We start from the raw sequence: 24,986 nt of genomic DNA, 5'->3' as shown, positions 1-24,986 counted from the left end.
CCTGAGTGGGGGCTGCCGGCCAAGGGCTGGCCGGGAGCTTCTCCTTGTCACCCTCCGCAGGCCCGGCACCTTTGTCCCACAAGGATCGTGTGTCCCCGCCTCTGCTTTCCACTCTCTCCTCCAGCAGAAGTTTTCCAGGCGTGCTAACAGGGAAATATTTCAGCTTGACGTTAACGTCACGTGTGAGCGAGGAGAACCTAACGCAGGCTGTGGGGGCCTGAAACGTGAAACCCGGCGGGCGGTCAGGCGATGTCCCCGGCCTGCAGGCCCTGGGGGGGGCCGGGACACGCTCTCCCCCCAGCACACAGCGGTCACCCGGCCTGGCGAGGGGACCAAGTGCCACTGGCCCTGATAAACGCGGCCAGGGCGGTGTGGCGGGGCCCGGCCAGGAGCTGAGGCCCCTCAGGTGGCCAAGTCTGGGCTGGGGCTCGTCCCGGGACGCCGCGGGCTCAGCGATGGTGAGTGGCCCCCGTTGGGTTTTGTGGTGCAGGGGGTTAAATGTAGCTGCTGCTGGGGGTTTTGGGGGAGGTGGCGGGTTTGGGGACCCCATGCATGGGTGTGTGCTGACCTGTGAAGTGGGGGGGCTGCCCTGGGGGTATGAGGGGTGCATGGAAGAGCCCTGCAGCCCCTAGGATGGGCTCTTTCTTAATAATAAACTGACAAAATGAGCGTTAGTGCTGGCTGTTTGTTGAGGTGGAGGGGGAGGAGGTCACTCCTCAGAGGAGGGGAGCATGACGGTTCCCCCCTGCGTCCCCTACCCCCGTTAACAGTTCACAGAACTGAATTTTCGGTTTAACAGCCACCCTGCTCTGAGGACCCAGCGTGGCTGGGGTCACCCCTGTCACCACAGGGCTGCTGCTACCCTTGGGTGACAGCAGCTGGGGGGGCTGGGGCCACCCCCTTGCTGCAAGGCACCCATTTTAGCCCCCTGAGCAGCAGCCCCCAGCCGTGGGGTGGCTTTTTCCCATCCCGACAGAAGAGCAGCGCTGCTGCTGCCAAGATGCTGGTTTTTGAAGTGAAAAAGCAGCTCCGAGTGCTGGCGGCTGAGGTGGGGAGCACGGGGAGGGTACGGGGGGGGGGGGGGGGGGGGATGTGATGGCTGGCAGTGTCGGAGCTGCCACTAGCTCCGGCAGCTCGGAGCTGGGCGGAAAGGATCCCCTGATGGTCGAGCTCAGCCCATGATGCAGCAAAACTGCTCAGGGAGCATCTCCGGCTTCTCCCCAGGGCAACTGAATGGTGCTGGTGGCCGCGCTCCTGCTGATCCTCGCGCTGCTGATCTGCCTCAAGATGTCCAGCTCTAGCCACAGGAAGGAGGAGATGCCCGAGCAGAGCCCGGCCTCGCTGCCCCCCTCAGGGCTGGCAGCCCCCCTGGCACAGCCGAGCCCCCCGGCCCCAAGCCTCCCCCTGCAGCTTGGCAGGGCTGCCATGGGGGAGCAGGAGCAGATCGCGGTGTACAACCCCGCCGCTCTCCGCCGGCCGGCCTTGGCCAAATTTGTGCTGGGCTCCTTTGATGAAAACTCCTCCGACGATGAGGTGGTGGCTGCAGCCTTCAGGGTGGGCAGCCGGCGCAGCAGCCTGGCTGGTGCAGGGGGATCCAGTGCTGAGGCCCCCACCGTGACCGCCTCGTCGGAGCCCACCGCTGGCATGAGGTATGATGTGAGGGGCTGGGAGCAAAAAGGAGCAGGTTAAAGCCAGGCAGATGCTTTTTGGGTGGTGTGTTTCTCCAAGCTTGGGGCCCTTGTTGCAAAAAAAAAACACCTGCAGGTGCTCAACGGATCACCACACTGATGTCCTGGTCCTGCCCCCTGTGCTCTTGGTGCTGCAATAAAAACCTCAGTAATGAGGCTAACAGCAGCACCCTGGAAAGAGGGGTGGATGTGTCTGAGTGGCCCTGGGTGACAGCAGTGTCATGTGTCTGAATCTCCAGGAAGGATGGCTGGAACGGGACTGCTTTTCACAATGATTTTAGATGTCAAGAAATGGGTTGGAAACCGCTTTTTGTGCGTGTGATATTCCTTTAAGTGCAAACCCCAGCGCTGAAGCCAACTTACCGAATTTCTGCTGTTTTTCTCTTCCTCTTTTGTTTTCCTGTTTCTCTCTGGCCCTGCACCACCTCCCCGCGCATTGGCCCCAGCTGTGCTTGGTGCAGGACTGGGGGGGGGGGGGGCATTGGGACACAGGGGGGGTTTCTTGCACAATGAGACGAAATTGGTGTTGGTCTTGGTGCTGAGCCTGTGGGACGAGCAGCAACGGGTGCTGCTGGTGTTTGCCCTGCAGCCTGGGTGCCTGTTTTGTGCACAAGCATCACTGGCTGCATTTGGGGGGGGGGGGGGAGCAGGGGGTAGATCTGCAAATTAAGCTGAGTCCTGTGATGGGGCACTTGCGTGTGCACTTTACCCATGAACTTGCACGTGTATTTGTACACGCATGCGTTGCCCTGCACCTTTGGGGCCAGGTCCCATGGGGGCCTGGTCCTGCTGCCAGCCCAGCTGCTGCATGGCACTTTCCTTCTGCTATCGGGGGGGCACACTGATGTGCCCCCAGGTGTTCGTGGGGTGCTGCCGTGCCCCCATACGTCCTGGCAGGCTCGCTGCAGCTGTCCCCAGGGCTGCCCCAGAGCGGCTGGAGGTGCGAGGTGCTTGCAGGTGGTTTTGCTGTGGTGGTTGGGAAAGCAGCGAAGCCCTCCTGCCCATCCTCTGCCCTTGCAGCCATTCCAGATTATTAACAGAAAAAAAAAAAAAAAAAAAAAAAAAGTAGCACTTTGGTGGTTTTGCTGTGTGACGAGTTGATGAAAAGCAGGTGAGCCTTATTCTGCGGGCGGTGCCCCACTTATTCTGGCTGAGTTACAAAACCAAACTTTTATTTATTTATTTATTTCAACGGAAGATGGAGGAATGGGGAAGCTTTTTTCCTCTTGTCAGTTCTGAGTTCTCCAAAACATCTCTTGGCTTCTCAAACCCCAGTCTGAGTAAGAGCCTAGACGGTCGCGAGCCTGCGGGAGCAACGCTCCGTGCCATTTGTGCGAGGGGACAGGAGCCGCTGCCTGCTGGCAGCACACAACAGCTTCCCATGCAAACCCAGCTGACGACAATTATAAATAACTGGAAACAAAGCATTGCTGCCCGGCTCCTCCGCTCCCACCGCAGATAAAAATAAAAGACCTTTGCGGGAACGCCTTATGAAAACTGTCAGCCCGCTCGCCCAGCTCAGCCAAACGGTGTCTTCTTGTTGAGCTGGGAGTTTGGAAGGTGTCAGGCATTGCTAGTGGGCCCCGCTGGTTTTTGTCTGTGCTTCAACATGGGAGGAATTTTCTTCCGTCAGCACCTGAGGCGCGCTGGGGAGGCGGTCGATGCGGTGTGCAGGATGGCACGGGTGCGTTGGCGCTGGTTTGCAGGGGGCTCGGGGCTGCGGGAGGGAAGCCGAGCTGCTGAGAGGCAGGGGGATGCACTGGGAAGCGATAAATCCATAATCCTTAATCATAATCCTTGTAAAATTGTGGCTATTTGTAAAATATCCTGAGTGTATGGAGAGAATGGGACATTTCCTGACCTCCTGGGGGTGTCGGCATATTTCTCCTTAGAAGAAATGTGCCGCTAGTGTGAAATCTGGTCATTTGGGGGTGCTTGTCCTTCTCCCTTCGCTCACTCATGGAATTACAATCACAGGTCCAATGTCATTAGGCCTGGCTGGGTGATGAGGGGAGAATGTGGATCTGGTAATTAAAAAGAAAGGTGCTTAAAACTTTCTGGATGGCAGCAGGGAAGTGTATGGCAGTGTTGTATGGCTGCGAGGGCACGAGGGTTTTTCCACTGCTGAGCCCTCGGGGCTGGCCTGGCCACCAGCACGGGCCCCCTGGCTGCCCCCTGGGGCTGTGGGCTGGGGTGGGAGACCAGGAACAGCTCCGGTGCCTGTGGAGATGCCTTCAGTGGAAAACTGTGCTAGGGGTGAGTCCTGCTGGTGGCGTGGTGCCCCTGGGGAGTTATTTCAGGGATTTCGGGGCCATGGAGCGGGCAGGATGGGGTCTGACCCAGAACTGACCCGGGGGTGTTGTCGTTGCAGGCTGTGGAAAAGCAAATCCCCAAAAGGGCTTCTGGGGAAGGAACACCACACTCCTTCCAAGTCTTGCTCGCAGAGCGCTGCCTGCTCTTCGCCCTTCCTCAGTAACCCCAGGGCAGGCTCAGGGTGGGCTCAGGGCACCTCCAGCTTCGTCCCTGCTGCTCACACCAGGGCCGCTCGCCTCCAGCTCACACAGATGGCCAAGTTTCAGCTCCACGGGGGTCCCAGTTCCCCAGCCACAGGGCAGCGTGGCGTGTTTCCAGCTGCAGCCGGGCTGCGAGCTGCTATCGGTGCAGAGGCTCGGCCGTGCCGTGGTGGGAGCAGGGCTCTGTGTGCGGCTCCGTGCGCGCCCGCTCCCAGGCACCGGCCAGAAATCCTCGGCAGCTCTCTGCTCCCCAGGCTTCAAAACCTCAGGGCTTTGTCCTCTGTGCCAGGGCCTCAGCCAGGCCCCGGGGCTGCCAAACGTGGTGCATAAACACGGACCTGCGGGCGCTTTGTGTCCTTGGAGATCACCTGCGCTTTTCCCAGGGGTGGGGAGTTGAGATCACAAAATTCTCTGCGCATCCCAAACCGCTCGTCCTGTTTAGCTCAGCTGGAAGTGGTTTTCACTGCAGTTTTGCAGCAGGTGCTAAATGTCCCTGGAGAGAGCCCACGGGGTGACGGGGAGCTGGTAGCACGGAGAGTGCCTTCTTTGTGTTCCCTGCGGGGGTCAGCAGCTGAGGGCTGGCTTTTTGCTTTCATCAGAGGAAACCGCGGAGGAGGCAAACTCTTATCTGGGTCTCTGCTGGCTCACGCTAAGCCACCGGCTGCCCACAGGACTGACTCCTCCCAGGCAGCCTGGGCGGGCAGGAGCCTTTGCCGTGCTCCTGGCTGGTTTGTGCCCCTCGCTGATGTCTCTCCTGTCCCACTGCAGGCCTAGCATGTCCGGGCTGCACCTGGCGAAGCGCGGCCGCGAGCACAGGAAGATGGACCTGCAGCGGGACTTCACCGTCGCCTCGCCCGCCGAGTTTGTCACCCGCTTCGGGGGGAACCGTGTCATCGAGAAGGTGGCTTCCCACGCAGCCCTGCCTTTCCCTGGCTGTGGGGTGGTTGCTTTTCGCCGTGTATCCTTGTGCTGCCTGTGCTGCCCACATCTCCCCGTGCCACCCGGAGCAGACGGAGACATTGTCCCCTCGGCTTCACCCTCTCTTGGAGAGCAGGGACCTCTGAATGATGCTGTGCACTCCTGCACTGCATGGGTGATGCAAATTAAGGCCAAAGTCCTGTTCTTCATTAGCTCCAGGCTGCTGTTAATGAGCCTCACCAGCCTGTCTGTGGCTTGGGTTTTCTCCTCACCTTGCTCCCAGCTGGAACTGCCCGACATCTTGCCCCAAATCCTGCCCCTGTGCTGCCGTTCCCAGGGCTGCACACCCCCACAGCCAGGAGGGGCTCAGCTCCCACGTCCCCACACTTGCTCCCCTCACACCCCTGTCTCTGTCCCCGCAGGTCCTGATCGCCAACAACGGCATCGCCGCTGTCAAGTGCATGCGCTCCATCCGCCGGTGGGCCTACGAGATGTTCCGAAACGAGCGTGCCATTCGCTTTGTGGTCATGGTTACCCCTGAAGATCTCAAGGCTAATGCAGGTAACTTCTAAAAGTGCTCCAGGACAGCCTTCTCCTCCTTCCCCCGTTGCTGCCTGGGACGAGGGATGCTCTGCTCAGCCTGGGGTCACCCGTTTCAGTTCCATGCAACCAGAGCTGGGAGTAAATAACTCTCCCCTCCGTGGTTGTGGGAGGATGCTCCCACTGCCGCCACGTGCTGTCTTTCAGAGTACATCAAAATGGCTGATCACTACGTGCCCGTCCCTGGGGGGGCCAACAACAACAACTACGCCAATGTGGAGCTGATCGTGGACATTTCCAAACGGATCCCGGTCCAGGTAACAGCTGTTCAGTTCGCTGGCCTCCCACTTCTTTGCTGGGCTTGCCCTGATGACTTAGGGGAGTACCGACTTTGTGAGGTGGGTGAAGCTGAAGGGAATGGTGTGGAAATTGGCGGAGACATTTCCCTTGGCCCCCGTGGTCTGGGAAAGAGGGAAAGGCACAAAGATTTGCTGTGATTTAGGACCATTTAGGTGTGCTTTAGGGCCATACTGGTGCCAGGATGCCCAGCTCCCACGCCAGCAAGGGCTGTGATTAATTGTTGGGAGCTCCCAAGGGAAATGCAGAGAGCAGAAAGGGTGCTCCGAGCAGGGATGATGTCCCCCCCCCAAGCAGAGGAGCCAGGCATGATGCCATGGCCAAAGGGAGGTGCAGGGGATAATGGCTTGTGTTGCTCCCTCTCTTGTGCCAGGCTGTATGGGCTGGCTGGGGACATGCCTCGGAAAACCCCAAGCTGCCAGAGCTGCTGCAGAAAAATGGGATAGCTTTCCTAGGTAAGGGCTTACCCCTTTCTGTTTGCTGGAGGGAGCAGTGGGCACTGGGAAGCGGGTGCATGCATGCTTGGTCCTCAGTGACACCAGTTTCACGCATCTGGGCATGCATCTGCCTGTTTTGTGTGTCGTGGATGGGAGCAGACCTCCTGGGCTGCCCCTTGGAGAGGAGCTGAACTCCATCCCGCACTGGACAGCGGGTCTGGGGGGTTATTTCCTGCACCCCTGTCTTCACGGAAGGGCCATCCCCATGGCTGATGGCCCCAGCTCAGTGGGGAGCAGCTTTTTGCAGTGTGGATCACCTCTGGGCAGTGGGGATGGGCCGGCTGGCCCAGCTCATCCCTTCCCTCCTTGTCCTAAGGTCCCCCCAGCGATGCCATGTGGGCACTGGGGGACAAAGTCGCCTCCACCATTGTGGCTCAGACAGTCCAGATCCCCACTCTGCCATGGAGCGGGAGCGGTAAGTGCTTCCATGAAGCCCTGCACACCCTCCCCATGCCCGTTTCTCTACTCCCTGCCTCTCCTCTCCCAAATCAAGCGCCAGGGCTGGGGGTCCCTGACCCGGCTGGCCACAGGGTGGCTGGGGACGCTGGGGACCCCACAGCAGCTGAGCGGCTGCTGGTTTGGGCAGAGGGTTTTTGGGGATGGACCCAGGGGAAATGGCATGTGTCCCCATGTCCTAGCTATCCTGGGCATAACCAGCAGGCAGTCCCCATGGTGGCCCTGCCACCCCTGTGGTGACCGTGTTCCTGGGTGTGCTCACAGGTCTAGTGGCCCAGTGGTCTGAGGAGGACCAGAAGGGTCAGCAGATGATCAGCATCCCCCTCGAGACGTACGCACAGGGCTGTGTGAAGGACGTGGAGGAAGGCCTGGAGGTAAAGCTGAGCCCACGGGCAGCCACTTGTGCCCTGTGCACCACCTTTTCTCTTTGGAGCCTGAAGCAATGCGAGGACATTTTGACAGCAGTGTGTCCGCCGTGTGGGTGCAGCTCCGGATGATCCAGCTGGGGTCCAGAGCACTTGGGCCTCCCCAGTCCTTGTTCCCCTCAGGTGGCCAAGAGGATCGGCTACCCGCTGATGGTCAAGGCAGCAGAAGGTGGTGGGGGCAAAGGCATCCGAAAAGTGGAGGCAGCAGAGGAACTTGGTGCCTGCTTCCGACAGGTGAGAGGTGCCTGGAGCCTTTGTTTTGTCCCCCGTGTCCCCTCGGCCAGGCTGGGACACACACCAGGGTCTTGCTCCCACCCCAGGCACCTAGTGGCACCTCCTGGGCTTCCTGCAGGACCTGGGATTAATTTTGGAGGTTAATTTAAATTTGGATGCTGAAGTGTGACCCTCTCCGTGCCACAGGTGCAGGCAGAGGCACCCGGCTCGCCCATCTTCCTGATGCAGCTGGCTCAGCACGCGCGGCACCTGGAGGTGCAGGTGCTGGCCGACGAGTACGGCAACGCCATCTCCCTCTTCGGCCGTGACTGCTCCATTCAGCGGCGGCACCAGAAGATCATCGAGGAGGCACCCACCACTATCGCAGCTCCTGCTGTCATCGAGGTGATGGAGAAGGTGGGTGGCCCCAGCCTGCAGGTGACAAAGAGAAGACGGCCTGTTCCTTGCTGGGTTTGCCCTGGTTTGGGGCACCAGGAGCTCTCTAGAAATGCTTGTTGGCCTTGCTCGTGTCCTTTGATCCGTGCAGGGACACTGCTGCTGATTTGCCCGGCACAACCCTGGCTCTGCAGAGGGGCATTTCTCAGCGCTGTGCTTTCACTCTCTCCCGCAGTGTGCGGTCCGCCTGGCGCAGATGGTGGGCTACGTGAGCACGGGCACCGTGGAGTACCTCTACAGTGAGGACGGGAGCTTCCACTTCCTCGAGCTGAACCCGCGCCTGCAGGTCGAGCACCCCTGCACGGAAATGATTGCAGATGTGAACCTCCCTGCTGCCCAGCTCCAGGTACCTGCATGCACGTGGGTGACTTTGCAAGCTGTATAAAATGAATAAATGTTGCACTTCAGGGAAAAGCACTAGGTTGGAGGCTTGCAGGGGGAAGCTGCCCCATATACCAGTGCGTAGGGTGCAGGCAGAATCACTGCGATGTCCCTCCTTCTCCTCTTGCTCCTTGCCTGGAGGAGCTGTCTGCAGCACAGCTCCTCTTCCCATTGCTCTTCATTCGGACCGTCTGGCGGTGTCGCTGAGCTGTAGTTTTGACGCTAAAGCCTTGTTCCAGCAGCTGAAGGCCTCTTTCTTGCTCGTGCAGATTGCAATGGGCATCCCCTTGCACAGGATAAAAGACATCCGAGTGCTGTACGGGGAGAGCCCGTGGGGCGATACGCCCATCTGCTTCAACAGCCCCACCAACGTCCCCGTGCCCAGGGGCCACGTCATCGCTGCACGCATCACCAGCGAGAACCCCGAGGAGGTGAGCCCTGGGGACACGAGGACCCAGCTGCTGGGGGGGTGAACCGGGCACGGTCCTCCCCAGCAGGACAGAGTTGGAGGGAATTCAACCCGTGGGGTGAATTAAATCTTCATAAACACCAGAGGGGTTCCCCCTTCCCTATTTATGCTGCGTGAGTTCCAAGCCCATTTCTAAAAGCCTTCTGCTCTTTGTTCAGGGTTTCAAGCCCAGCTCAGGGACAGTGCAGGAGCTGAACTTCCGCAGCAGCAAGAACGTCTGGGGGTACTTCAGCGTGGCAGCTGCCGGGGGCCTGCACGAATTTGCCGATTCCCAGTTTGGGCACTGCTTCTCGTGGGGAGAGAACCGGGAGGAGGCCATTTCGTGAGTGTGGCACTCGGGTCCTTAGAAAGACTCACAGGAGGTGCTGAGCCAGGAAAGCCAGCTCTTAGGGGGTGGAAAACAGGGGCAGCTCCTGGTGTCTGAAGTGCCTGGGGACAGCTTTGAAGGAGGCGAAGTGTGTTTGGATGCAGCAGAGCCCTGCTTTGTCTTTGACATCGTTTTTTTGTTGTTGTTTTTTGTTTGTTTGTTTTTCTCCCTGAAAGGAATATGGTGGTGGCCCTGAAAGAGCTCTCCATCCGCGGGGATTTTCGGACCACGGTGGAGTATCTGGTTAAACTTCTGGAGACAGAGAGCTTCCAGAACAACGAGATCGACACTGGCTGGCTGGACCACCTGATCGCCGAGAAAGTGCAGGTGGAGGAGGCTGGCTCCTGCAGCCCCCGGGGTCACCTCTCCCTTCCGTGAGGAGACCCCAACCCCATTATTTGCAACCCCCAGGCAGAGAAGCCGGACACGATGCTGGGTGTCATCTGTGGTGCCCTGAATGTCGCAGATGCTGCCTTCAGGACGTGCATGACTGACTTTCTGCACTCGCTGGAGAGGTGCGGGGGGGAGCTGCCCGTGCTAGGGCTGTGGGACCTGATAGCCATGGGCACAGGGCACACAGGGAGTGCATCCCTAAAGGGCTGCTCCTGAAATCCGTGTGGCTCCTGCAAGCATGGAAGCCAGGGTTTTGCTCTCCCTTGGCCGCCTTCTTTCTTATTTTTGCTTTGCAAATTTGGAGGCAGCGCCTCTGGGCAGTGTAGCAGCACGGGGACACGGGATGTGCTGAGACTCACAGGCCTCTGGTGTCTCAACATTGTTTTATCCAGAGAGAGGAACAATGTTCCGCATGGCCATGAAAACAAGGGAAAGCAGCTCAGCTGAATGCAGCTTGTTTTTGTTTTTGTGCTCAAGCACCAAGGTTATTCCTCTGGCCTTGGAGGACACGGGGAGCTCTCCTCCATGCCTTTATCTGAAGGTGTTTGCCAGCGCCTGGCCTGCCTCCGGATGTGTTTTTAAGAGGCGCTCACGTGGGTTGTGTATAAATGGCTGCCTGTCCCCTCTGGTCACCTTAGCGCCCTCCCCATGTGGCCCGGTGCCAGCAGCACCGCTGACATCTCACACACTTGGCTCCCTGACGGTTTGCACAGGCGAGGAATGAAACGCTTGTGGTGCCTGACCCTGCCATTGTGTTTCAGGGGCCAGGTGCTGCCTGCAGCCTCCTTGCTGAACATCGTTGACGTGGAGCTCATTTATGAGGGTGTGAAGTACGTTCTGCAGGTAAGGGTTGTGCTGTGCTCCTCTGGAGCTGGCTGCAGCACTCGCTGGCACCACAGGCTTCTCCCCAGGACAAGGACATGTGCTTCCGTCCTGCTGAGGGGAGAGAGATGCAATAAATATGAGGCTGTCCTTTAAAAATGTGCAACATAAAAATGAGTTTGATAACCTCATTTAAACAGGACAGACACGGTCATACATCCCATTGCCCAGATCTTAATAAAGAGCCTCCTTTTCTTGCTTTTAAAGTTGAACTTCATGAAAAATACTCCCTAAAAAAAGCAGAGGATGAGCCATGGTTGTGAGTTGGTTGAGTGTTGAACCAGCTGTTCAGAGCCTCCAACCTCCCGTCCCATGGCAGTTTTTTCTCCCAAGCACTGGGGATGCTCACACAAACACACCACCAGCCCCTTGAAAGCCCATGGTACACATTTCAGAGGTCTCGCTGAAATCTGTCCCTGGTTGCTGCCTGCAGGTTGCCCGCCAGTCCTTGACCACGTACGTCATCATCATGAACCGCACTCACATCGAGATAGACGTGCACCGCCTCAACGACGGGGGGCTGCTTCTCTCCTACAACGGCAACAGCTACACCACCTACATGAAGGAGGAGATCGACAGGTACCTCCTCGCTGCGCCCTTCTCCGGGGCGGCCACGGGGCCACGGTGAGACATTTCCCTCTCCCTAAGGTACCGGATCACCATCGGCAACAAAACGTGCGACTTCGAGAAGGAGAAGGACCCGACGGTGCTGCGCTCGCCCTCCGCGGGGAAGCTGCTGCAGTACACGGTGGACGACGGCGGGCACCTCGCCGAAGGGAGCGTGTTTGCAGAGATCGAGGTGAGCGCGTTCCCAGAGCTCTGGCGTGTGGCTCAGGATCGAACCCTTTAGCAGCAGAGTGGTGGTGGGTGCACTTGCATTTTCCCCCGTCTTCGCACAGGTGATGAAGATCATCATGACGCTGACGGTGGAGGAGGCAGGTCGGGTGCACTACGTCAAGCGGCCGGGTGCGCTGCTGGAGGCAGGCTGCGTCATAGCCCACCTCGAGCTGGACGACCCCACCAAAGTGAAGCCTGTGAGTCCGCGGGGTGTCGGGGATGCCTGCTGGGGGACAGAGCTGAGAAGCAGCCCGGGGCTGGGGTGTGGGTGGGGATGTGCCCTTGTCCTGGCACAGGGTGGCACTGCACGCCCATGGCATTGTGCTCTGTAAGAATCCTGTGCATGCTTGCTCGGGGTATAGAAGTTAACTTGCATGTTTTAGTGTAGCTATAATGCTTTGTCTACATCAGCCCTGTATTGGGAAGGACGCAGGCCAGCCTGCCTCTCTCCAATTTCTCCAGGCGCAGCCGTTCACAGGGGGGCTCCCGGCCCAGCAGACCCTCCCCATCACCGGCGAGAAGCAGCATCAGGTTCTCCGCAACGTGCTGGACAACCTCACCAATGTGATGAATGGGTACTGCCTGCCCGAGCCCTACTTCAGTGCCAAGGTGGGTGCCGGGGCAAAGAGCATCCTCGGCTCCTGGCAGTCCTGGTGCCCTGCATGACGGGCAGCACCGGGGGTGCGCGCGGTGCTGGGGTGCAGGCAGCACCAGCCCCTGCTCCCTGCAGGTGAAGGAGTGGGTGGCGCAGCTGATGAAAACCCTGCGGGACCCTTCCCTGCCCCTCCTGGAGCTGCAGGAAATCATGACAAGCATTTCAGGAAGAATCCCTCTCTCTGTGGAGAAGTCGATCCGGAAGGTGATGGCACAGTATGCCAGCAACATCACCTCCGTGCTCTGCCGCTTTCCCAGCCAGCAGGTGAGAAGCTTGGCTTTCACTTCCCTTTTCAGCTACAGCCAGCTAGGAATTTCTGCCTGAATTTGTCCTACCAAGAGCTGATTTAAAAAAAAAATAGTTTATATTTTGGTTTATTATTTTTTATTTAGTTATTTTATTTTATTATTTTATTCAGTTTTTTTTATGTATATAAACATAATTTATGTTTATATTTTTATTTGTTTTATTTTTATGTTTTTATGTTTATGTTTTATGTTTATGTGTATTTTTATTTGTGTTTTTATGTGTATTTGTTTTTTATTTATGTTTTAATTTTTATTTATGTTTATATTGTTATGTTTATATTTATTTGTCAATTTGAGCTTTTCACTTGGGGGTGGGGGGAAGGACCCTGGAAGTCCCAGTGCATGGCAGTGCTCTCCTTAGCAGAGCAGGCAGCCCTGCGCAGTGCCAAACCCCGTGCCCTTGCAGATCGCCACGGTGCTGGACACCCACGCAGCCACACTGCAGAGGAAGGCCGAGCGGGAGGTCTTCTTCATGAACACGCAGAGCGTGGTGCAGCTGGTGCAGAGGTGAGCCTGGTGCTCCCTGTGTCCCCCTGTCCCCCCCCTACCCCCTCACAGCACGCCGGGCTCTTTGCTCCCCAGGTACCGCAGTGGCATCCGCGGCTACATGAAGGCGGTGGTGCTGGACCTGCTGCGGCGCTACCTGCAAGTGGAGATGCAGTTCCAGCAAGGTGAGGGCTTGGGGGCTCTGGGGACCGGGGGGCTCTCGGGGGAGGCTGCAGGGCTCACGGTGCTCTGCCCCACAGCTCACTACGACAAGTGCGTCATCAGCCTGCGGGAACAGTACAAACCTGACATGACTCCGGTGCTCGAGAGCATCTTCTCCCATGCCCAGGTGGCGAAGAAGAACCTGCTGGTGACCATGTTAATTGTGAGTGCGACCCGTGCAGCAGCAAAGGGTTGTGGTAGGAAAAACCCTGTAAGCTGAGGCGAGCTCCATGTCACTGTGGGATGGGAAAAGACTGCCCCAGTACTCCGCTGCCTGTGGCCATCACAGCCCTGTGCTTTCCCCTTGAAAGTGGGCAGGCACTTGATAAATTTTCTTCCCTCTCTTTTGTTCAATGCGTCCACAGGGTCTGGGTTTGCATTCAAGCATCCTTTTCTGTTTCACCACACGGCTGCCGTGTTAAGGGGGTCTTAATGTCCCCTCCTCAGCATTACACTGCTGCACTTGTTTCAAAGAGCAGAATTTTGCCCATTGCCATCCCTGTTCCCTGCATGGGGTCTTGTCCCTGTTGTCCCCACCGGGCTGGGGACGTGTGGTGATGCTGCCTGCAGCAAGGAGCCAGCTCGAACCTTGACATCGTGGTGTGTGCATTGCAGGACCAGCTGTGTGGCCGTGACCCCACGCTGACGGACGAGCTGACGGCCATCCTAAACGAGCTGACACAGCTCAGCAAGACTGAACACTCCAAAGTGGCGCTGAGAGCCCGGCAGGTCAGTGAGCATCGCGCAGGGCTGTCCCTGTCCCTGTCCCCATCCCTGTCCCCACTCCCAGTCACCTCTCCTCTTGCAGGTGCTCATCGCCTCTCACCTGCCCTCCTACGAGCTGCGGCACAACCAGGTGGAGTCCATATTCCTCTCTGCTATCGACATGTATGGACACGAATTCTGCCCTGAGAACCTGAAGGTTGGGAACCTCGTGTTTCTCCACAGAAGAAATTTTACTTTTGGGTGGCTCTGGCGAGGAGGTCTGCTCTGCAAGTGGCTTAGGCTTAAAAGTAGCCCAAAAAGCAATTAAAGCCTTGCTGCGGTGTCAGTGCCTGTCCCACTGTCAGTGCTCCTGTGCAGCCCGGGGGGACCTCCCTGAAATCTGCCTCCCACTGTCCTGTGATGGGCCAAGGGGGGTCCGACTCCATCCTTTCCCTAAATTTCGCTTTCTCCCTCCAGAAACTGATCCTCTCGGAAACCACCATTTTTGATGTGCTGCCCATCTTCTTCTACCACAGCAACCAGGTTGTGCGCATGGCAGCGCTGGAGGTGAGGGCTGGGGGGGCACAGGGGGGTGTCTGCACCTTCCCTGGGGTGTGCAGGCATTCAAAGTGGGAGCAGGGATGCAGCAGCACGCGTCGGTAACCCCCATCATCCCCCTCCCAGGTGTACGTGCGGCGCGGGTACATCGCCTACGAGCTGAACAGCCTGCAGCACCGGCAGCTCTCGGATGGCACCTGCCTGGTGGAGTTCCAGTTCATGCTGCCCTTCTCCCACCCCAACAGGTACCCCCACCCCTCGTGCCTGCTCCTCCAGGTGTGGTCCTTTTGGCAAAGCTGTTGGATTTATTTCTCCAAAGTGTGGGGACCCTGCCAGGGAGCAGGATGAGCCCTCTCTGGGTCAGGGTCTTGTATGGGACCTGTGTGCTCCTTGCTGGGACCAAGGAGTGCTGCCTGCCCACGGCTGACAGCTGCCTTGCTGTCCCGTACAGGATGTCTGTCCCCATCAGCATCTCCAACCCCGACCTGGCCCGGCACAGCACCGAGCTCTTCATGGACAGTGGCTTTTCTCCCCTGAGCCAGCGCATGGGAGCCATGGTGGCCTTCGACAAATTCGAGGACTTCACGAGGTGGGAGGGCTGTGGTGCTGTCCTACTGGGCTGGGGGCGCAGAGTGTTGGCTTCTCACCCCATCCCTGCTGTCTGGGCAGGAACTTCGATGAAGTGATCTCATGCTTTGCCGACCCGCCTTTGGAGAGCTCGATCTTCAGCGAGGCACGAGCCACGGTCTACGAGGAGGAGGATGCCAAGGTGGGCACTGCACTGTTGCTGTCCCCTCCGGGTGGTGCAGGGCTGGTGGCAGCACTGCTGGGCTGAAGCAGCAGGGCTGAGCGGGGGTCTCATTGCCAGAACATCCGCGAGGAGCCAATCCACATCCTCAACATCGCGCTGCGCTGCGCAGACCACGTGGAGGATGAGAAGCTGGTGCCGATCTTCAGAGCCTTTGCCCAGTCCAAGGTGCACCAAATGGGCCGGACCCTGCCAGCTGCGACCCCATACCCCCATGGCTGCCCCCACCACAGGCCGGCCCCTGTTCTCTGACCCTCTTTTCTATTTCCCTGCAGAAAAGCATCCTTGTTGACTGCGGTCTCCGGAGAATCACGTTTCTCATTGCCCAGCAGGTCAGTGCTGACTGAGTGCTGAGTGGCTTTGGACATGTTGTGCTTCTGCCACTTGAGCATTGAGAGATGACGTACCACGTGTCGGGAGGGAGATCTGGGAATCAACCAACAGGGGATTCCATGAATGATTTATCTCCTGTATTATCCTTCATGCTGTGTCCGGTACCGTGTGGTCCCTCCATACCTTTCCGTTCCCTTTAAGAGGCATTGATTAGGCACAGCTCTTTTCTCTTGGGGTGGAGGAAGCCTAGTAGTTCTTATTTTTAGTGAGTTCTCTGAAAATCAGAAAAAGCCTCTTTGTGCCAGGTTTATTGATGTCTTGTCTTTCCCTTTTTTTTTTTCTAGAGAGAATTCCCAAAGTTTTTCACATTCAGAGCCAGGGACGAGGTAGGAGCTGTCCCCCCACTGGGATGGAGCGGGGTCTGTCCGTGCGGGCTGGTCACTGACTCGCTCGCCCCGTGCCGCACCAGTTCGCGGAGGACCGCATCTACCGGCACCTGGAGCCGGCGCTGGCCTTCCAGCTGGAGCTGAGCCGCATGCGCAACTTCGACCTGACGGCCATCCCCTGCGCCAACCACAAGATGCACCTCTACCTGGGCGCCGCCAAGGTGCAGGCAGGCACCGAGGCCACTGACTACCGCTTCTTCATCCGCGCCATCGTGCGGCACTCGGACCTCATCACCAAGGCAAGGCGGCCCCGGCCCTTGGCACTGCTGCGGGCGAGCCCTGGTCCTGGGTGGAGGCTGGGGCACCTTGGGCACGGGGGTTTCTCTGGCCTCCTGAGAGCCGCCTCATGCGCCGCAGGAGGCCTCCTTCGAGTACCTGCAGAACGAGGGCGAGCGGCTGCTCCTGGAGGCGATGGATGAGCTGGAGGTGGCCTTCAACAACACCAGCGTCCGCACCGACTGCAACCACATCTTCCTCAACTTTGTCCCAACTGTCGTCATGGACCCCTCCAAGGTGCATTCCTGGGGGTCCTGCTTCCTGGTGCTGAGCTGGGGATGGAGGCTGCCTCATCCCCGGGCTCGGTTCTGCTGCACGGTTGGGCCGCCGCCCTCCACACCGGCTGCTGGACCCAGTGCACACCCAGCCTTGGATGGGGGGTTGATTTGGCAGCCCCAGGGGCTCCTGCAACTTAGTTCTGTGTCTGTGGGTTTGTTCACTGTGAGCTTTTTGCCAGAGAGATGCTGAGATTTCACACTTCTCAATGAGTCAGGGCTTGGACAAGCAGTGATTTGCTGGAAGGTGCAAGGGTGAGTGGAGGGCTCTGCCCCCAGGCAGCACCCAGCATGAGAGCAGAGGCTGTATACATTAAGGGGAATGCAAGGCAGCATCTTTCCCTCTTCCCAGGGGAGAGAATGGATGGCAGCACTGGCAGGGAGGAAGGGAGGGAAGGCGCTTGCCCAGAGCAAACCTGAAATGGCTGTGGAGGTGGGGATGTGATGGGACTTCTCCAAGCTCAGCATCACACGCTCGAGGACAGTGGTGTCCCTGGGGCTGCAGAGCCACCCACCCACGAGCTGTCCCATACCCAGATCGAGGAGTCGGTACGGTCCATGGTGATGCGCTATGGCAGCCGCCTCTGGAAGCTGCGGGTCCTGCAGGCCGAGGTGAAGATCAACATCCGCCTGACGCCCACCACCGCGGCCATCCCCATCCGCCTCTTCCTGACCAACGAGTCCGGCTACTACCTGGACATCAGCCTCTACAAGGAAGTGAGGGACTCCGGCACCGGCAACGTGAGTTCCCACAGGAGGTGGCAGCAAGCAGGAACCCCACCGCGACCACCCCAAACCACTCCCGTGTCCCCAGGCAGGGTTCTGTGCTCAAGAACGAGCAGCTGCCAGCTGTGGGGCTGTTCCTGCACAAACCCTGGTGCACCTGCAGTGTTGGTTTGTCCCAGAGCCCCCAGCACTGTGCAGCGACCTTCTCTGTGTCCCTCCCCTCTGCCCCAACGCTCTGCCCTGCTCTCCAGATCATGTTCCAGTCGTACGGGGACAAGCAGGGGCAGCAGCATGGGATGCTCATCAACACCCCCTACGTCACCAAGGACCTGCTTCAGGCCAAGCGCTTCCAGGCACAGTCCTTGGGCACCACCTACGTGTACGACTTCCCAGAGATGATCAGGCAGGTGGGTCTGGTAAAGCAGAGAGGCTCCAGATTATTGAATTTCCTTTTCTTTCCCTTCCTTCCCAAGTTTTCCTATCTTGAGTGGAATTCCCTTCCTCTGAGCTGGCATGCTCCATGCGCCGTGTCTCTGCAGGCTCTCTTCAAGCTGTGGGGCTCCTCAGACCTGTACCCCAAGGATGTCCTGACGTACACCGAGCTGGTTCTGGACTCACAGGGACACCTGGTGCAGATGAACAGGCTCCCTGGAGGCAATGAGGTAGCAGGGAGTGATCTGGGAGCAGGGTGGTGGGAACAGCTGGTGGCTTCCCCACTCCAGCTGTGCACAAAGCCTGGGGGATGCTCCCCAGACAGGAGCTTTGTCTGTCGGCTGATGAATTTTCAGCTGTGACCTCCTTGCTCCGGAGGAGCCAGCCCTGTGACACTGCCATTTTGGGGCAGGTGGGGATGGTTGCCTTCAAAATGAAGCTGAAGACCCCCGAGTACCCGAAGGGCCGGGACATCGTGCTCATCTGCAACGACATCACGCACAAGATCGGCTCCTTCGGGCCGGAGGAGGACCTGGTCTTCCTGCGGGCCTCGGAGCTGGCCCGGGCTGAAGGCATCCCCCGCGTCTACATCGCCGCCAACAGCGGCGCCCGCATCGGCTTCGCCGAGGAGATAAAACACATGTTCCAAGTGGCCTGGGTGGACCCCGAGGACCCCTACAAGGTGTGTGGGCACCTCACCTCTGGCTGTCAGAGAGAGCAACAGAGGACTTATTTGGGGAAGGACCAGAGAGAAACTGGGAGACAAAACAGTGGGATGTGAGCCACTTCCCTTCACCTTCCCTGGCGGGGTGGAGGTGAAGGTGCCTGTGCTGGTATGGCTGCTCTGTCCTGTCCCTGCTGTGAGGACAGCTCTGGGATGGGTTTGGAGCGCTCTGTGTCCCCCGTGAGCGTGCACAAAGCGGGCACTGCAGCTCGTTCTCTTCCTCTTTGTTTTCAGGGCTTCAAGTACCTGTACCTGACTCCCCAGGACTACACAAGGATCAGTGCCATGAACTCGGTGCACTGTGAGCATGTGGAGGAAGGGGGCGAGTCCAGGTGAGCCCTGCTGTCCTGTGGGGACAGCCCCAAGCCCTGCCCTGCATCTCTGCCAATGCAGGTCCCACACCCTGGCCCGGCATCCTGCTGGTCCCATCACACAAGGGAATGCTTCTCCCTGTCCTACCTATGCCATCCCAGCTCTGCCTTTTCCCCAGGTATGTCCTCCTGGACATCATTGGGAAGGACAATGGATTTGGGGTGGAAAACCTGCGAGCTGCTGGCACCATCGCTGGGGAGTCCTCTCGTGCCTACGATGAAATCGTGACCATCAGCATGGTACAGCCTCACGCCTTTCCCCTGCTGCACTCCTCCCCTCTCCTCCTTGGTTTTGAGGTCTCCCGGAGGGGATAACAGGATGGAACAAGTGACCTGATGCATCCCACCTGTGCAGCCCCCTGCAGAGCTGGACGGCATCATTGCTGCAGCCTGTTCTCCCCCGTAACTCCGTGTGTCCTTGTGTGTGTGCCCAGGTGACGTGTCGTGCCATCGGGATCGGCGCGTACCTGGTGAGGCTGGGCCAGCGCGTCATCCAGGTGGAGAACTCCCACATCATCCTCACCGGCGTCACAGCTCTCAACAAGGTACCGTGCTCCAGCACGCAGCCTCCCCCAGTGCCGTCCCCGTCCCGTGGGAAGAGGTGGCAGTTCCCCGGCAGTTGGCTTTAACATCAGCCCGTGTAGGCAGAGGTGGAAACTCAAATCCCTCAAACCAGAGGGAATGAACCTAGACAAAGGTTTAACCTAGCAAATAGAGTAAGGAGAGGCAGCTGCTGCTCTAGCATCTGTGTTTCCATTTGTCGTTCCACCTAGGTGTTGGGGCGTGAAGTTTACACATCCAACAACCAGCTGGGGGGCGTGCAGATCATGCACAACAACGGCGTTTCCCATCTCACTGTCCCAGATGACTTTGAAGGTGTCTACACCATCCTGCAGTGGCTCTCGTACATGCCCAAGGTAGGAAGGTGCTGCAGGATGGCAGCGTGGGCTGTTAGGGGGCACCTGGCTGCTGACCTGCCCTCTGGGGCTCTCCCTTACAGGATAACCGGAGCCCAGTGCCCGTTACTGCCATAAGCGACCCCATTGAAAGAGAAATTGATTTTGTCCCCTCCAAAGTCCCCTATGACCCCAGGTGGATGCTGGCAGGGAGGCCTCACCCAAGTAAGTGAGAACAACCCGAGACCTCTGCAGCTGCGTGCCCAAAAGCATCCCATGGCTGCAAACTCTCCTGTTCTGGTGCAGAAGGTGCTTTTTGTTGCACATCAGCGCACAGGAAACCCTTCAGCGCTCACAGCAGTGTCTCTCCTCTTTCCCCTTTGCTCTGCAGCTCTCAAGGGGACGTGGCAGAGCGGCTTCTTTGACCAGGGAAGCTTCCAGGAGATCATGAGGCCGTGGGCTCAGACAGTCGTGGTTGGCAGAGCGAGGTACTGCTGGGTGCAGGGGGGGGGCTTCTCTGCCCAGCCCTGGGGCGGGGAGGCTGCAAGCACAGCTGAGTGCAAGTGCTCTGTGCCCGTGGGGCTGGTTATGGGGGGAACATCTCTGGTGGAGCAGGGCTGCAGCATGCAGGGGAACTGGCCCCTGCTGAGGCGCCCTGCCTTGCCGCAGGCTGGGAGGGCTCCCCGTGGGTGTCATCGCTGTCGAGACCCGCTCGGTGGAGGTGACCATACCCGCAGACCCTGCCAACCCCGACTCAGAGGCAAAGGTGCGTGGGGAGACCTCTGTGCCACCAAGTGGCAGGGGACGAGTGTGCAGCAGGGGGGCTGGAGGGGAAAGTGGGGGGGAAAAAGCTTAGCGTAATCTTTTGGCACGTCCTGATTCTCCTTAAAGACTGGTGAAATTGAGCGTGCGCTCTCAGCTTGTCTCCTTGCAGCTCTCACGCTCCGTGTGCCGCTGACCTGCTGGCACAGCGTGCCTGGAAGCACTGACACTGGTCTCAGCAACGCTGCTTGCTGTCTCTTTCAGATAATCCAGCAGGCAGGACAGGTCTGGTTCCCAGACTCTGCCTTTAAAACAGCCCAGGCTATTCGGGACTTCAACCGGGAGCATCTCCCGCTGATGATCTTTGCCAACTGGAGGGGCTTCTCCAGTGGCATGAAAGGTACCAGCCCTCGGGGTGCCCGGATCCCTGCACTGTGCTGTGCCACCAGCCCCCTGCCACCCGCTGGGGTCCTGGGATGACCCAGCATGGCAGGGTCCTGCCCAGCTGCTCCAGGGACACGGGGTTGGGATGGGGAGGTGATGGGGTGCTGCCAGGACCCAGGTTCCAGGGCTTGGTGGCTTCCCACTGGGCTGGTTTGAGGGACTTGTTTAGGCTCTGATGGAGGAAAAAGGCTTTGGGCTGCTAGACTGGAGAAGGCTGAGAAGAGGTAAAGGGCAGTAGCCCACCCTGTGGCACTCGGGGTGCCCAGCCACTGAGTCCCTTTGGCTTTCAGACATGTACGACCAAATGCTGAAGTTCGGCGCCTTCATTGTCGACAGCCTCCGGGATTTCAAGCAGCCCATCCTGGTGTACATCCCGCCGCACGCGGAGCTGCGGGGCGGCTCCTGGGTGGTCATCGACTCCACCATCAACCCCCTGTACGTGGAGCTCTATGCGGACAAGGAGAGCAGGTCAGCCTCGGTGCTCCATCCAGACCGTGCATCCTTCACAGCCTGACACACAGGGTCTGCAGAGTCAGGGTCCTGCTCAGAGACCTCCGATCTCTGGAGATTTGTGTTTTTTGCTCTTGAGTTTTTGCTCAATCAGCTAAAAGTCCCTGGGCTCTTATAGGGCAGTGTGGCAGCAGTGTGGCAGGTGTCTCCTTGGGGAGATCCTCCTGTGTCCAGCAAAAGCTGCAGGGGGTGAAAGCTTTGTTTTGGGGGCCTGGAGGGTTTCTCTAGCCTGAATTAATGTGCGTTGGAGCAAGCTGTAAGGAGTGGGGGAATAGCCAAGAATCCCAGATTGGAAACAAATTTATTTTAGGTTTTCTCTGTCCCTATTTCTTAGAGGGAGTTGCCTGAACTGCCAGGCTTTGCCACCAGCGGTGATGTCTTGTCCCAGGACTTATTCTCCCCTGCTGACCTGTCCCTGCTTTACCAAATTTTCCTTCCAGGGGCGGCATTTTGGAGCCTGGGGGAACAGTGGAGATCAAGTTCAGGAAGAAAGATTTGGTGAAGACCATGAGGAGGATCGATACGGTTTATGCCAGGCTTGTTGAGCAGCTGGGTAAGGGAAGGGCATTTCAGCCTCTGGGCCTTGGTAGTGGTGAGTTAAAATGCTTGCCTCAGACACCGTGGTGGCAAGCACCAGGAAACCCTTCTGTGTTCATCAGTTTGGGAAAATTCCTAATGGTTTGTCTGATGTGGGGCCTGCTGAGGGGCTGTGGTGGTACTTTCAAATCCCCATATCCCCTGGGGCTCTGTGGAGGGTGCTGGACTTTGCTGCAGCAACTGCTCCCATGCTTTGAGATGAAGAATTGCAATAGCCATGCTACATCTGTGCCTAAATTAGATTAAATAATCATTACAGAGCTGCACAGAAGCTTCCTTTAATAAACCAGGTCTACTTTTGCCCTGCGGTTTGCTCCTGCCTGCTGTGTTGGGAGGTTCTTGCCTCCCCACCTTGCTTAAACACAGTCCCACAAAGTGTCTGTCTGGTGGCAGGCACTGAGCACAGCATGGCCCCTTCACAGACATGGGGTTCTGTGGCTGGGCTCTGGGCAGGCTTGTGGATGTGTCAGAGCTGAGGGATATCGCATTGGGATGGCTGAGATAGGAACAGCGAGCAGAGCCCAGGCCCCTTGCTGGGAAATGACAGTCATCTGCCCCTGCAGGGACACCTGAGCTGTCCGAGGCTCAGCGCAAGGAGCTGGAGAAGCAGCTCAAGGCCCGGGAGGAGCTCCTGCTGCCCATTTACTACCAGGTGGCCGTGCACTTCGCCGACCTGCACGACACCCCAGGCCGCATGCAGGAGAAAGGCGTCATCACGGTGAGCAAGGGCAGCAGCGGGGCTGGGGAGGGGGCTTGGTGTGGGTTTGGGGTTGGTTGCAGCAGCAGCATAAAGGTGGGAGCCAAAGTCCCCCCCGGGGTCCTGGGCTGCAGCTCTGTGCATTTTCCTGCCCCGGGTGTTGCCCTCTGCTCCAGCCCAGCAGATCTGCCTGCAGGCCTGCAAGCACAGGCTGTGAGCAAGCGGTCACCACGCATCAGCTCCTCTCCCTGGGCTCTGCCCCCTTTCTGCAGGACATCCTGGAGTGGAAAAACGCCCGGTCCTTCCTCTACTGGCGGCTGCGACGGCTGCTGCTGGAGGAAGTGGTGAGGATGGAGATCCTAAACGCCAACAGTGAGCTGAGCCACATCCACATCCAGTCCATGCTGCGGCGCTGGTTCATGGAGACCGAAGGAGCCGAGAAGGTACGCTGAGCCCCAGGGCCCCGTCCTTCCAACGCTGTCACCTTGCTCTGCTGTCACTGGGCTGTGTCATCCGTGCCTCCCTGAGCTGAAACCCGCGATGGGAATTGCTGCTCTGCTGCCAATGTGGGGCTGTCCCCTCAGGGTGGGTGATCTCAGCTGTGTGCTGGTGCTCAGTTGTAGCAAGGCGGCCCCCAAACAAATACTACAGGCCTCTTCATTTCCACCCTCCAACATTTGGGCAGAAATGAGTGGCATTGGGCAGAAGTGAGACGTGGGGTCTTGGCGTTTGAGCTGCAGGCAGTGTGGGTGCCGTGATGCACCTCACCAGCTCGGTCCTGTGCTTGCTGAGCTGGGGAGTGAAGGCGTGCAAAGGAAACGTGTTCTCCCTTAACCTTCTGCATTTCTAGTAGTCCATGAAGCTTTCCTGAGTTTTGATTTCCATACTGACCCCTCTCTCCATGGCTGTTATATGGGCTGGGGGCGCATACCGTGCCATACGTGCAGCACTGAGAAAAATACTCCTGTTTTCTGGTTGTGGCACGGGAGAAAAAAGCCCGAGGCTGTAGCAGAAGAGGGGCTCAGCCTGTGTGGGCACTGGTTCCCCCAACACGGCGCTGCTCTCCCCAGGGCTACCTCTGGGACAACAACCAGGTGGTGGTGGAGTGGCTGGAGAAGCACATGCAGGAGGACGACGGCACCAAGTCAGCCATCCGAGAGAACATCAAGTACCTGAAGCGGGACTACGTGCTCAAGCACATCCGGAGGTGAGTGGCCATGGAGCCGAGCGTGAAGGCCGATCCCATCGCTTGGGCTGGGGCCTGCGGGCGGTAGAGACAAGGCAGTTCTTGCTTCATGCTCTGAGGGAGCTGCGCTCTCCCATCTGCCTTGCAGCCTGGTCCAAGCCAATCCAGAGGTGGCCATGGACTGCATCATCCAGATGGCGCAGCACATCACCCGCACGCAGAAGGCTCAGGTCGCCCGTCACCTCTCGACGGTGGACAACAACAGCCCCTCCTGAGCCGGCGGCAGGAGGGGCACCGGGACACGCTGCTGCTCAGAGGCCAGACCTCACCTCCCCACCCAGTCCCTCAGACCTCGATCTGGAGCCTTGGACTCTTACCCTGTGCCTAAATAAATGCCGATGTTTGTATTTTAAGCTATGAAGACATTCTCTCTGCCTGTGCGGAGGGCCCTCTGGCGCTGCGGGCGTTCGTCAGAGGGGCAGCTTGGCAGAAGATAACTTGGCCCGAGCCAAGGCTGGAGCCCGGATCTGGTGCAAACACTGATTTTTTAAAAAGAACTAAAAATCTTTTACTGTGTTTTAGTTGCAAGCCTTGGCCTTAATCTTTAAAATGAGCACCAGTGTCAGGTGTATCTCACAAGACTGGATGGAGCTGGAAGTACAAACCGAATGGCTGAGGCACCAAGAGGACAGAGGAGGAGGTCTCCGTCCGGCTCTGAGGCTGACCATGCACTGGCACGAGGAAACGTAAATCCTGCTGAAGAAGCAGTCTCAAACAGACGCTTTAAAATAAACTCAGGAACTGTGAGGAGCAGTTTGTCTCATCCTTCCCTGTGCTGAGGAGCAGTCAGTAGGCAGGACTACGAGTAGCTGGTGGCCCAGAGGAGACATCGTGAGCCATGCTGGGCCCGGTTGCAGCAGGTTTATCAGCGGAGCTGCCACACTTTGACCAGGGCGACCGACCCATCTGCTCCTTGCTCCCGTCTTGTCCTTTCTGGCTTGTGCTGCAGCTCCCACGGATGCTGGAGAGGAGGGAGGACAACCCTGGGTGCCCCTGCCCCGTTCCCAGTGACCTGGCTCCTCTGCTGAAGGACAGGAGCCGGGCTGAGGTCTCTGTCTGCTTGCACCCGTGCCTTGGTTCCCTGGTGGCCTCTAATCAGACTGGTCCACGTGGGGGA

At 58.3% G+C, this 24,986-nt stretch overlaps 1 protein-coding gene across 3 annotated transcripts; it reads left to right on the top strand.

Annotated features, from left to right (window-relative positions):
- Positions 1-210: 210 nt before the first annotated feature.
- Positions 211-24,622, top strand: ACACB (acetyl-CoA carboxylase beta). Of its 3 annotated transcripts, XM_035340877.1 has the most exons (53): positions 212-458; positions 1,225-1,649; positions 4,970-5,102; positions 5,542-5,680; positions 5,867-5,976; positions 6,390-6,471; positions 6,830-6,928; positions 7,234-7,343; positions 7,518-7,628; positions 7,815-8,024; positions 8,239-8,409; positions 8,714-8,875; positions 9,072-9,235; positions 9,457-9,607; positions 9,692-9,795; positions 10,435-10,516; positions 10,989-11,134; positions 11,204-11,354; positions 11,455-11,589; positions 11,855-12,001; positions 12,123-12,311; positions 12,762-12,862; positions 12,938-13,026; positions 13,102-13,226; positions 13,679-13,792; positions 13,872-13,985; positions 14,246-14,335; positions 14,453-14,571; positions 14,778-14,915; positions 14,996-15,095; positions 15,195-15,302; positions 15,410-15,466; positions 15,812-15,853; positions 15,937-16,152; positions 16,271-16,426; positions 17,002-17,205; positions 17,442-17,597; positions 17,730-17,852; positions 18,035-18,304; positions 18,581-18,678; positions 18,837-18,957; positions 19,152-19,262; positions 19,491-19,634; positions 19,718-19,838; positions 20,005-20,101; positions 20,283-20,379; positions 20,640-20,775; positions 21,110-21,287; positions 21,770-21,882; positions 22,490-22,644; positions 22,896-23,066; positions 23,694-23,830; positions 23,958-24,622. In XM_035340877.1, exons 2-53 carry the CDS (start codon positions 1,234-1,236, stop codon positions 24,082-24,084), a joined length of 7,140 nt encoding a protein of 2,379 aa, XP_035196768.1. In that variant the 5' UTR covers positions 212-458; positions 1,225-1,233; the 3' UTR covers positions 24,085-24,622. The 3 variants fall into 3 exon arrangements, with proteins under 3 accessions (XP_035196767.1, XP_035196768.1, XP_035196769.1); XM_035340876.1 differs by having other exon boundaries at positions 211-458; positions 12,938-13,226; XM_035340878.1 differs by lacking the exons at positions 212-458; positions 1,225-1,649 and adding an exon at positions 3,174-3,372 and having other exon boundaries at positions 12,938-13,226.
- The last annotated feature ends 364 nt before the right edge of the window (positions 24,623-24,986 follow it).

The sequence above is a fragment of the Oxyura jamaicensis genome, chromosome 15, assembly GCF_011077185.1.
Source record: "Oxyura jamaicensis isolate SHBP4307 breed ruddy duck chromosome 15, BPBGC_Ojam_1.0, whole genome shotgun sequence".
NCBI lineage: Eukaryota > Metazoa > Chordata > Aves > Anseriformes > Anatidae > Oxyura > Oxyura jamaicensis.
This window is presented reverse-complemented; position numbering and strand designations above follow the sequence as displayed.